Raw genomic sequence first — 12,746 nt, 5'->3', positions numbered from 1 at the left:
ATAGAGGAGCCAAAATGCTAATTCCTGAGCGCCGACTCACATTATAGCCTAGTGAACGAAATCCGTAACGTTAAAAATAAATGTAACACAGCGGTTGCATTTAGAAGAAGTGTATCTTCTATATATATGTAGAACATGCATATTTAGTCAAAGTTTATGTTGTATATTCCATGTTAGCTGACGGCATGTGCCGAAGCCATCGTCATTTCTCCGGACATTTGAGTAGCATTTTTTTAACATGGCGTCATTGTAAACAGAGATTTATGGATATTTATAGCATATTATTGAAAAAAACATAAATGTACTGTGTAACATGTTATATTACTGTCATCTGATGAAGATTTCAAAAGGTTAGTGAAATAATTTTTCTTTTAATCCTGCGTTTGGTGATTGCATATTTTGTTCAATTTGGCTATGGAAATTAGCTGTGTCTTCGGTGTGTCTTCGGTGGTGGTTTGACATAAATATGTGCTATGTTTTCGCCGTAAAACATTTTAGAAATCTCACTTGCTGGCTAGATAAACAAGTTGTTTATCTTTCATTTGAGCTATTGGACTTGTTAATGTGTGGAGGTTAAATATTTCTAAGAATATTTTTGCATTCCGTGCGCCACCGTTCCAGCTGACGGTGGGGGGGCTGATCCCCAATTGGGAACCAACATCTTTGTCAGGCTAACAGTCTATATCAACTAGTGATATCATGTCAACAGTCTATATCAACTAGGGATATCATGTCAACAGTCTATATCAACTAGGGATATCATGTCAACAGTCTATATCAACTAGGGATATCATGTCAACAGTCTATATCAACTAGGGATATCATGTCAACAGTCTATATCAACTAGGGATATCATGTCAACAGTCTATATCAACTAGGTATATCATATTAACAGTCTATATCAACTAGGGATATCATGTTAACAGTCTATATCAACTAGGTATATCATATTAACAATCTATATCAACTAGGGATATCATGTTAACAGTCTATATCAACTAGGGATATCAAGTCCAGAGCAAGCAGGACCATAGGGCCGACCTGTCTGCAGCAGGACAATAGGGCCGACCTGTTTACGGTGAAGCATGGTGGTGGCAGCATCATGCTGTGGGGATGTTTTTCAGCAGCAGGGACTGGGAGACTAGTCAGGATTGAGGCAAAGATGAACGGAGCAAAGTACAGAGAGATCCTTGATGAAAACCTGCTCCAGAGCACTCATGACCTCAGACTGGGGCAAAGGTTCACCTTCCAACAGGTCAATGACCCTAAGCACACAGGACACAGTCTCTGAATGTCCTTGAGTGGCCCAGCCAGAGGCCGGACTTGAACCCGATCAAACATCTCTGGAGAGACCTGAAAGCAACGCTCCCCATCCAACCTGACAGAACTTGAGAGGATCTGCAGAGAAGAATGTGAGAAACTCCCCAAATACAGGTGTGCCAAGCTTGTAGCGTCATACCCAAGAAGACTCGAGGCTGTAATCGCTGCCAAAAGTGCTTCAACAAAGTACTGAGGAAAGGGTCTGAATACTTATGGAAATGTAATATTTCCATAAAAAATATATATAATTTAGCAAAAAACCTGTTTTTGCTTTATCATTATGGGGTATTGTGATGTCATTATGGGGAATTGTGATGTCATTATGGGGTATTGTGATGTCATTATGGGGTATTGTGATGTCATTATGGAGGTATTGGGATGTCATTATGGGGTATTGGGATGTCATTATGGGGTATTGGGATGTCATTATGGGGTATTGTGATGTCATTATGGGGTATTGTGATGTCATTATGGGGTATTGTGATGTCATTATGGGGTATTGTGATGTCATTATGGGGTATTGTGATGTCATTATGGGGTATTGTGATGTCATTATGGGGTATTGTGATGTCATTATGGAGGTATTGTGATGTCATTATGGGGTATTGTGATGTCATTATGGGGTATTGGGATGTCATTATGGAGGTATTGTGATGTCATTATGGGGTATTGTGATGTCATTATGGGGTATTGTGTGTAGATTGTTGAGGAAATAGAACAATTTACTCCATTTTAGAATAAGACTGTAACAAAATGTGCAATAAGTAAAGGGGTCTGAATACGTTCCGAAGGCTCTGTATGTGACCTATTAAAATACGTATGGTCGGTTTTTTCAAATTCAGTTTCACGCTCGCGACCCCCATTTAGAGGAATCACTGCTCTAAAGAAGGCTCCGAAGCCTTAGTACATCTGTCTCAGTGTCTAGTAGCAGGCTGGGTAGCTGTGTCTGTACTGCCTGTTATATTATGTTGGGATGATACATGATAAGTACGTACGTGGGAGGGTAGTGCAGAGAGTTTGGGGTTTGCTCCGTGCCCCGTCTCCCTTGGCGGTGTACGCCCCCACAGACACAGAGTAGGCAGTATCAGCCTGGAGTTCCCCTAGAACCAACTCCTACAGAACACATAGAACGTAGAACTCAGTATTACAGAACCACCTCATATAGATTATAGAACTCATCAGTATTACAGAACCACCTCCTATAGATTATAGAACTCATCATACTCCATTCCATAGTTCCATTCTACTCCATTCCATAGTTTCATTCTACTCCATTCCATAGTTCCATTCTACTCCATTACATAGTTCCATTCTACTTCATTACATAGTTCCATTCTACTTCATTACATAGTTCCATTCTACTCCATTCCATAGTTCCATTCTACTCCATTCCATAGTTCCATTCTACTCCATTCCATAGTTCCACTACTCCATTCCATAGTGCCATTCTACTTCATTCCATAGTTCCATTCTACCCCATTCTATAGTTCCATTCTAGGCAGTGTCACATTCCATAGTTCTATTCTATTCCATAGTTCCATTCTACTCCATTCCATAGTTCCATTCTACTCCATTCCATAGTTCCATTCGAGGCTGTATCCCATTCCATAGTTCCATTCGACACTGTATCCCATTCCACAGTTCCATTCTAGGCTGTATCCCATTCCATAGTTCCATTCTACTCCATTCCATAGTTCCATTCTACTCCATTCCATAGTTCCATTCTAGGCTGTATCCCATTCCATAGTTCCATTCTAGGCTGTGTCCCATTCTACTCCATTCCATAGTTCCATTCTACTCAATTACATAATTCCATTCTACTCCATTCAATAGTTCCACTCTACTCCATTCCATAGTTCCATTCTACTCCATTCCATAGTTCCATTCTACTCCATTCCATAGTTCCATTCTACTCCATTCCATAGTTCCATTCGACTCCATTCCATAGTTCCATTCTACTCCATTCCATAGTTCCATTCTACTCCATTCCATAGTTCCAATCTACTCCATTCCATAGTTCCATTCTACTCCATTCCATAGTTCCATTCTACTCAATTACATAGTTCCATTCTACTCCATTCAATAGTTCCATTCTACTCCATTCCATAGTTCCAATCTACTCCATTCCATAGTTCCATTCTACTCCATTCCATAGTTCAATTCTACTCCATTCCATAGTTCCATTCTACTCCATTCCATAGTTCCATTCTACTCCATTCCATAGTTCCAATCTACTCCATTCCATAGTTCCATTCTACTCCATTCCATAGTTCCAATCTACTCCATTCCATAGTTCCATTCTACTCCATTACATAGTCCCATTCTAGGCTGTGTCCCATTCCATCCTTTTGTCTACTAGCCCATGGGACCTAAACACAGGTCAAGACAACAGCATACATTAATCCTTTTTTTAGATACGAGATCACAGATATACTTACATATTCTGCTGATTCATTGTATTCCCACTAAACGACAGAACGAAGCAGGGAGCAAAGAGGAGGGAGAAAAAAAGAAGATTTTTTACATTAGTCTCATATTTTATAATATATTGTAAAGTATATACAAATATTTTTTAAGAATAATATACATTAATTCTGAGCAATCAGTCTCTCTCCAGTAGGGTTTTCAGATACATCTAAATGTTCCATTCTATTCCAACATTCCATTATAATCCAACATTCCATTATAATCCAACATTCCATTCTCTCAACATTCCATTCTAATCCAACATTCCATTCTAATCCAACATTTCATTCTAATCCAACATTCCATTCTATTTCAACATTCTATTCTATTCCAACATTCCATTCTATTTCAACATTTCATTCTATTTTAACATTCCATTCTAATCCAACATTCCATTATAATCCAACATTCCATTCTCTCAACATTTCATTCTATTTCAACATTCCATTCTAATCCAACATTCCATTATAATCCAACATTCCATTCTCTCAACATTCCATTCTAATCCAACATTCCATTCTAATCCAACATTCCATTCTAATCCAACATTCCATTCTATTTCAACATTCCATTCTATTCCAACATTCCATTCTATATCAACATTCCATTCTATATCAACATTCCATTCTATATCAATATTCTATTCAACCTGTCTGAGTTGTCTTCCATTGTTACCTGTGAGTCGTCTAGGAGTATATCCTTGATGAGGTTGGGTCCAGCGGGTTCTCCATAGTTCATCTTCATGTAGTGGACCTGGTAACCTCTGACCTGACCATGTTGCCGCTCCACGGCCGGTGCCCGCCACACCACCCTGACTGCTGACGAGTTCACCGCCTCCGACGCCACGTCGCGCGGAGGACCACTGGGAACTGGAAATGCATTGTGGGATAGGTCGAGGTCAAGGGTCAGGGTTCAAAAGTTGTGGTGGCTCTCAGATGGTTTAGATACTCCGGGGGAGGTGAGCGTTTGGAGGTAGGATAGGTTGGTGGGTTGAAAGCTTTTTGGGGTTCTGTTCAAAATGTCAATAAATATATCGGAGATGAAAGCACCAAAAAGCACCTAAAGACGGCCTGAAAAACTGGCCTGACATTCAGAGAGCGAGAGTGAATGGAAAATAGAGAGGGGAGATCAGACGATACAAGGAATCCTAAGGGGCTGTGGTTCCCAGAACATCATATAACCTCAGTTATACAGAGGAAGGTACAATACAAACACATACCAAGAAAAAGGTTCAGCTCTGTAGAGGTAAAGTTAACTTCAGCATGACGAGTCAGGGTTGAAAGGAAAGACTGAGGGCTAGGTGGAATCCCCCCCCCCCCCCCCTTTTACAGAGATGGTTTAAGCCATAGGGTTCAGCAGCAGTTCACAGGGGCATGGTTAATGGAGCGTACTATTATTCCCCTCATATAGGGGTATTTAGTGACACACCCGCAGGGCTGTCTATTATTGTTCAAAAGGGCATTGTCAGTGGGATACACTTCATCAACCCCCCTCTGGTACAGGGAGAGAAGAGAGAAGGAAAAAGGGAGGATTGTAGAATGAAATGACTGTGTAGAGGTATAGCCAGGGGAGGTTTCTTTCTTAGAATGAAGGTCAAGGAGAAAACACAGCTAGGGTTGCTGGGAATAGGATGCCGTTTGGGATGCACCCTACCGGCTAGAGGTTCTCAGGTGGTGGCATTGTTAGTGGGGCGAACCATTTTCACCAAGGATAGGGGTGTTTAGTACCAACAGGCAGGGGAAAGGTTTGGGACATACCATCTTCTTCGGTGCGTACTAGTAGTTGTAGACTCTCTGGTCCTTCTCCGGCTTCCGTCAGGGCTCTGACCGTGATTCCATACTCGGTCCATTTCTCCAGGTTTTCCAGAAGGTACGGAGAGCTTTCCGGTGGAATTCGTCTGACTTGCTGGGAAGTCCTGTTGTCCCGTTCCGTGACAGAATACTGGATGGAATATCCCATTATGATTCCGTTCTGGAATTCCGCCAGGGGCGGAGCCCAACTTACCAGGATGCTGGTGGAGTTGGGGCTGGAGCATGTGACTTCCTGCGGAGGGGCCGAGGGTTCTGATTGGCCAGGTTTGAGGAAGTACGGGTTGTTTGGTGGATGTGATTGGTTGGTGAGGTAGTGAGGTGGAAGATGGAGACAGAAAAGAAGAAAAAAAAGGGGACAAAAAAAAAACACAAAATGAAAATAAAAGTCTAGAACCGACGTTTTCTAGAAAGACAAATGACCAGAACACAAACACAGGTGCAAAACGCCAAATCCAGGGTTTTGCAAAATGTAGGTAACTTTCCCAAAATATCCAGGTATTCCAGAAATCCTGGTTTGGGGAAAGTTTGGGAATGTTATGGTAATTTAACACCCCTCTCTCAAAATCTGTTTGGATAGAAAATGTTGTCAACTGAAAAGAAGTGAAGAAGAACGATGAGTTATAAAGGAGGAAACAACAGAAAGGACACTGGACTGAGTCTCTGGGGACAACGTGTAACACGTAACCTACCTTGACTTGAGTCTCACTCCAACCCATTCTATTAGTCTCAGTGCTTCTCCCCAGACTGATCCACTTCACATCTCTAACTGCTGAACTACTTAGTGCCTTGTGATCACCTTACCTTTAAACTGTAGCCTTAGCTGACCGACAGACTTCAGACTCATGGAAGTTTGAAAAAACAAAACAAAGATATACATCTAAAGAATAAATTGTAAATATTGACCTATTGTTTCACTGTATAAAGTCATCTTATTCTGTTGATCTTATTCTCCACAAATGTTATCTTGTGATTCCATGACATATGGTTTAATCCAGATTATAACTCTGGTCCTCATAGTATCTGATAGATGACACATGAGGCCTGTTTAATCCAGATTATACCTCTGGTCCCTCTAGTATCTGATAGATGACATTAGAGGTCGGTTTAATCCAGATTATAACTCTGGTCCTCATAGTATCTGATAGATGACACATGAGGCCTGTTTAATCCAGATTATACCTCTGGTCCCTCTAGTATCTGATAGATGACATTAGAGGTCGGTTTAATCCAGATTACAACTCTGGTCCTCATAGTATCTGATAGATGACACATGAGGCCTGTTTAATCCAGATTATACCTCTGGTCCCTCTAGTATCTGATAGATGACATTAGAGGTCGGTTTAATCCAGATTACAACTCTGGTCCTCATAGTATCTGATAGATGACACATGAGGCCTGTTTAATCCAGATTATACCTCTGGTCCCTCTAGTATCTGATAGATGACACATGAGGCCTGTTTAATCCAGATTCTACCTCTGGTCCCTCTAGTATCTGATAGATGACATAATGGGTTGTGTTTAATCCAGATTATACCTCTGGTCCCTCTAGTATCTGATAGATACTGTTTAATCCAGATTATAACTCTGGTCCTCATAGTATCTGATAGATGACATAATGAGTTGTGCTTAATCCAGATTCTACCTCTGGTAGAGCAGTACCAGCAGTAGTAGTAGTGTAGGTAGGGACATACGTGTCTGTGGTGTATCTGTGGTAACCTCGTTGGTATACGCTCCGATGCCGTGTTTGCTACGTGCTGCCAGCTGGAAGGTGTAGGAGGAGAATGGCTTCAAATTCTTTATAAGGTAGGAGGAGGCGGGGTCAAAATTCAGCTTCTTCTAGAGAGAGAGAAAAGGAGAAAGAGAGAAAAAGAGAGAGAAAGAGAGAGATGGAGGAGAGAGAGAGAGAGAGAGAGAGAGATAGAGGAGAGATCAATGGAGGAGAGATCGATAGAGGAGAGAGATGGAGGAGAGAGCGAGATAGAGATAGTTAAGGTTAGGGTTAAGGTGGAAGGTGTAGCAGGTAGACAGAGGAATAAGGGGTCAACATCAAAAGTAACAGTAAGTATCTGGTGTGGCCACCAGCTGCATTAAGTACTGCAGTGCATCTCTTCCTCATGGATTGCACCAGATTTGCCAGTTCTTGCTGTGAGATGTTACCCCACTCTTCCACCAAGGCACCTGCAAGTTCCTGGACATTTCTGGGGGGAATGGCCCTAGCCCTCACCCTCCGATCCAACAGGTCCTAGACGTGCTCAATGGGATTGAGATCTGGGCACTTCGCTGGCCATGGCAGAACACTGGCATTCCTGTCTTGCAGGAAATCATGCACAGAACAAGCAGTATGGCTGGTGGCATTGTCATGCTGGAGGGTCATGTCAGGATGAGCCTGCAGGAAGGGTACCACATGAGGGAGGAGGATGTCTTCCCTGTAATGCACAGCGTTGAGACAACCTGCAATGACAACAAGCTCAGTCCGATGATGCTGTGACACACCGCCCCAGACCATGACAGACCCTCCACCTCCAAATCGATCTGCTCCAGAGTACTGGCCTCGATGTGACGCTCATTCCTTCGATGATAAATGCGAATCCGACCATCACCACGTGAAGAGCACTTTTGCCAGTCCTGTCTGGTCCAGCGACGGTGAGTTTGTGCCCATAGGCGAAGTTGTTGCCGGTGATGTCTGGTGAGGACCTGCCTTACAACAGGCCTACAAGCCCTCAGTCCAGCCTCTCTCAGCCTATTGCGGACAGTCTGATCACCGATGGAGGGATTGTGCGTTCCTGGTGTGATACATCCTGTACATGTCCCGCAGGTGTGATGTTTGGATGTACCGATCCTGTGCAGGTGTTGTTACACGTGGTCTGCCACTGCGAGGACGACCAGCTGTCCATCCTGTCTCCCTGTAGCGCTGTCTTAGGCATCTCGCAATACGGACATTGCAATTTATTGCCCTGGCCACATCTGCTGTCGTCATGCCTCCTTGCAGCATGCCTAAAGCACGTTCACGCAGATGAGCAGGGACCCTGGGCATCTTTCTTTTGGTGTTTTTCAGAGTCAGTAGAAAGGCCTCTTTAGTGTCCTAAGTTTTCATAACTGTGACCTTAATTGCCTACCGTCTGTAAGCTGTTAGTGTCTTAACGACCGTTCCACAGGTTAATTGTTTATGGTTCATTGAACAAGCATTGGAAACAGTGTTTAAACCCTTTACAATGAAGATCTGTGAAGTTATTTGTTATTTTTACAAATTATCTTTGAAAGAGGGTCCTGGAAAAAGGGACATTTCTTTTTTTGCTGAGTTTATAAATCACCACAGAAAGGTCCCAATGGATTGTAAAGATGAAAGTATATTGAGACTTTGTGAAAAGCAACTGAGCTCTATGAGTTTAAGAAACTAATTTACAAATATATCTCTTACCTCTTCGTTGTCACCAGACCTCCTGTATACCAGTTCATATCCAGTGATCAGGTTTTCAGGCCCACTCTGTGGAGGAGCTACCCATGACAGCAATATACTGGTCTCTGACTTGGCCTCTCCTTTGAAGTCTGATGGCTGGGACGGAACTGGGAGAGAGGATATACTACATTACCCACAATACACTACTGGAGAGCGAGGGACTACATTACCCATAATACACTATGGGTGAGAGAGGGACTACATTACCCACAATACACTGCTGGAGATAGAGGGACTGCGTTGCCCACAATACACCACTGGAGAGAGAGGGACTACATTACCCACAATACACCATTGTATGAAATACAAAAGAATATAACTTTATTTAAAGTGTATTTAACACAACAAACTGTACAGTAAAAAAGTCTAATGAAATAAGTAAATGCACACAGGAAGCAATGAACGATAGGTAAAAGAACAGAAACCCTGTAGAGGGAAGGACTATGTCAGGAACCCTGTAGAGTGAAGGACCATGTCAGAAACCCTGTAGAGTGAAGGCCCATGTCAGAAACCCTGTACAGTGAAGGACTATGTCAGAAACCCTGTAGAGTGAAAGACCATGTCAGAAACCCTGTAGAGTGAAGGACTATGTCAGAAACCCTGTAGAGTGAAGGACTATGTCAGAAACCCTGTGGAGTGAAGGACTATGTCAGAAACCCTGTAGAATGAAGGACTATGTCAGAAACCCTGTAGAGTGAAGGACCATGTCAGAAACCCTGTAGAGTGAAGGACTATGTCAGAAACCCTGTAGAGTGAAGGACTATGTCAGAAACCCTGTGGAGTGAAGGACTATGTCAGAAACCCTGTAGAGTGAAGGACTATGTCAGGAACCGTGTAGAGTGAAGGACTATGTCAGAAACCTTGTAGAGTGAAGGACTATGTCAGGAACCCTGTAGAGTGAAGGACAATGTCAGAAACCCTGTAGAGTGAAGGACTATGTCAGAAACCCTGTAGAATGAAAGACTACGTCAGAAACCCTGTAGAGTGAAGGACTACGTCAGAAACCCTGTAGAGTGAAGGACTATGTCAGGAACCCTGTAGAGTGAAGGACTATGTCAGGAACCCTGTAGAGTGAAGGACTATGTCAGGAACCCTGTAGAGTGAAGGACTATGTCAGAAACCCTGTAGAGTGAAGGACTACAGTATGTCAGGAACCCTGTAGAGTGAAGGACAATGTCAGAAACCCTGTAGAGTGAAGGACTATGTCAGAAACCCTGTGGAGTGAAGGACTATGCCAGAAACCCCGTAGAGTGAAGGACTACAGTATGTCAGAAACCCTGTAGAGTGAAGGACTATGTCAGAAACCCTGTAGAGTGAAAGACTATGTCAGAAACACTGTAGAGTGAAGGACTACAGTATGTCAGAAACCCTGTAGAGTGAAGGACTATGTCAGGAACCCTGTAGAGTGAAGGACTATGTCAGGAACCCTGTAGAGTGAAAGACTACATCAGAAACCCTGTAGAGTGAAGGACTACAGTATGTCAGAAACCAACTACAGTAGAAGACCCACAGGAGACACACAGTGAACCAGCTGCCAGCCAAATAGCAGACTACTAACCCTTACATACTGTAGCTGGCTACTTCATTGACTGCATCAGATGAATCAGACTACTAACCCTTACGCACTGTAGCTGGCTACTTCATTGACTGCATCACACAACCCCCCCCCCCCCCCCCCTCCAACCCGGACACACACCAGGCCCCCCCTGTACCTCCAGTCTTGGCTATGATCTGCAGGTCCTGGGAGAGAGGTCCGTCTCCTACAGAGGTAAAGGCCAGGACTCTGATGTAATAGGTCTTATTAGGGGTCAGACTCTGGATGGTGATGAAGTTCACACCACGAACCATCAGCTTCTCCCACTGGGGGGGTGAGAGGAGGAGGGTGGAGAGGAGGGTGGAGAGAGAGAGAGACAGAGAGGGACAGAGAGATAGATAGAGCGAGAGAGAGAGAGAGAGAGAGAGAGAGAGAGAGAGAGAGAGAGAGGAGAGAATGAGAGGAGGAGGGTGGAGAGAGAGAGTGAGAGGAGGAGGGTGGAGAGAGAGAGAGAGAGTGAGAGAGAGAGAGAGAGAGAGAGAGAGGAGGAGGGTGTAGAGAGAGTGAGAGGAGGAGGGTGTAGAGAGAGCGAGAGAAGGAGGGTGTAGAGAGAGCGAGAGAAGGAGGGTGGAGAGAGAGAGAGAGGAGGAGGGTGGAGAGGGAGAGAGAAGGGTGGAGAGAGAGAGAGAGAGAGAGAGGAGGAAGGTGGAGAGAGAGAGAGAAGGGTGGAGAGAGAGAGAGAGAGAGGAGGAGGGTGGAGAGGGAGAGAAGGGTGGAGAGAGAGAGAGAGAGAGAGAGAGAGAGAGGAGGAGGGTGGAGAGAGAGAGAGAGAGAGAGAGAGAGAGGAGAGAATGAGAGGAGGAGGGTGGAGAGAGAGAGTGAGAGGAGGAGGGGTGGAGAGAGAGAGAGAGAGAGAGAGAGAGAGAGAGTGAGAGAGAGAGAGAGAGAGAGAGAGAGAGAGGAGGAGGGTGTAGAGAGAGTGAGAGGAGGAGGGTGTAGAGAGAGCGAGAGAAGGAGGGTGGAGAGAGAGAGAGGAGGAGGGTGGAGAGGGAGAGAGAAGGGTGGAGAGAGAGAGAGAGAGAGAGGAGGAGGGTGGAGAGGGAGAGAAGGGTTGGAGAGAGAGAGAGAGAGAGAGGAGAGGAGGAGGGTGGAGAGAGAGAGAGAGAGAGAGAGAGAGAGAGAGGAGAGAATGAAGAGGAGGAGGGTGGAGAGAGAGAGTGAGAGGAGGAGGGTGGAGAGAGAGAGAGAGAGAGAGAGAGTGGAGAAGAGAGAGAGAGAGAGAGAGAGAGGAGGAGGGTGTAGAGAGTGAGAGGAGAGGTGTAGAGAGAGCGAGAGAAGGAGGGTGGAGAGAGAGAGAGGAGGAGGGTGGGAGGAGAGAGAAGGGTGGAGAGAGAGAGAGAGAGAGAGGAGGAAGGTGGAGAGAGAGAGAGAAGGGTGGAGAGAGGAGAGAGAGAGAGGGGAGGGTGGAGAGGGGAGAGAAGGGTGGAGAGAGCAGAGAGAGAGAGGAGAGAGAAGAGGAGGAGGGAGGGTGGAAGAGAGAAGAGAGAGAAGGGGTGGAGGCGAGAGAGAGAGGAGGGAGGGTGGAAAGAAGAGAGAGGAGGAGGGGGGAGGATGAGAGAGAGAGAGAGGAGGAGGGTGAGAGAGAAGAGAGAGAAGGAGAGGGTGGAGAGAGAGAGAAGGAGGAGGGTGGAGAGGAGATAACGAGAGAGAGGAGGAGGCGGTAGGGAGAGAGAGAGAAGAGAGAGAGGGAGGGGAAAGGGGTAATAACGTAGATATTGGAAACACACGCAGACCCTACATCCCCCCCCCCACCCACTTCCCCCCACACACACCACTTACCTGGTTGACTTTGCAGTGTGTTGTCGTCTGTATAGTAGACTCTGTATCCCACACACCTGCCCGTTAGCCTCCTCAGGTCCATCCCAGTGGATTATAGCTGTGGTGGTACTCAGCATAACGAACCTCTGACTGGACCGATGACAAACAAGCAAAACAGAATTCGCTAGATTATTCAACTCTAATACCACTGTTCTGTTTAGGATGTCTCTCTCTCTCTCTCTCTCTCTCTCTCCCTCTCTCTCTCTCTCTCTCTCTCTGTGTGTGTGTGTGTGTGTGTGTGCAACAAGTCAAATCTAACTTTATTTAAAAAGATTAACTT

The 12,746-nt window shown here is 44.7% G+C and overlaps 1 protein-coding gene across 1 annotated transcript in view; it reads right to left on the bottom strand.

Annotated features, from left to right (window-relative positions):
• LOC109886482 (receptor-type tyrosine-protein phosphatase delta) overlaps positions 1–10,912 on the bottom strand; it is a 126,532-nt gene extending 115,620 nt beyond the window's left edge. Inside the window, exons 1-7 of the mRNA XM_031814598.1 lie at positions 10,767–10,912; positions 9,016–9,161; positions 7,289–7,433; positions 5,544–5,849; positions 4,462–4,655; positions 3,759–3,785; positions 2,316–2,433 (exon numbers count right to left, since the gene is read on the bottom strand). Of these exons, the coding sequence (XP_031670458.1) occupies positions 2,316–2,433; positions 3,759–3,785; positions 4,462–4,655; positions 5,544–5,849; positions 7,289–7,433; positions 9,016–9,161; positions 10,767–10,902 (1,072 nt within the window). The 5' untranslated portion in view covers positions 10,903–10,912. The remainder of the gene's footprint in view (positions 1–2,315; positions 2,434–3,758; positions 3,786–4,461; positions 4,656–5,543; positions 5,850–7,288; positions 7,434–9,015; positions 9,162–10,766) is intronic.
• Positions 10,913–12,746: the final 1,834 nt, after the last annotated feature.

Source organism: Oncorhynchus kisutch, unplaced genomic scaffold, assembly GCF_002021735.2.
Source record: "Oncorhynchus kisutch isolate 150728-3 unplaced genomic scaffold, Okis_V2 Okis07a-Okis12b_hom, whole genome shotgun sequence".
Lineage (NCBI taxonomy): Eukaryota > Metazoa > Chordata > Actinopteri > Salmoniformes > Salmonidae > Oncorhynchus > Oncorhynchus kisutch.
The sequence above is the reverse complement of the archived record's forward strand: the minus strand, read 5'-3'. Positions and strand labels throughout refer to the sequence as shown.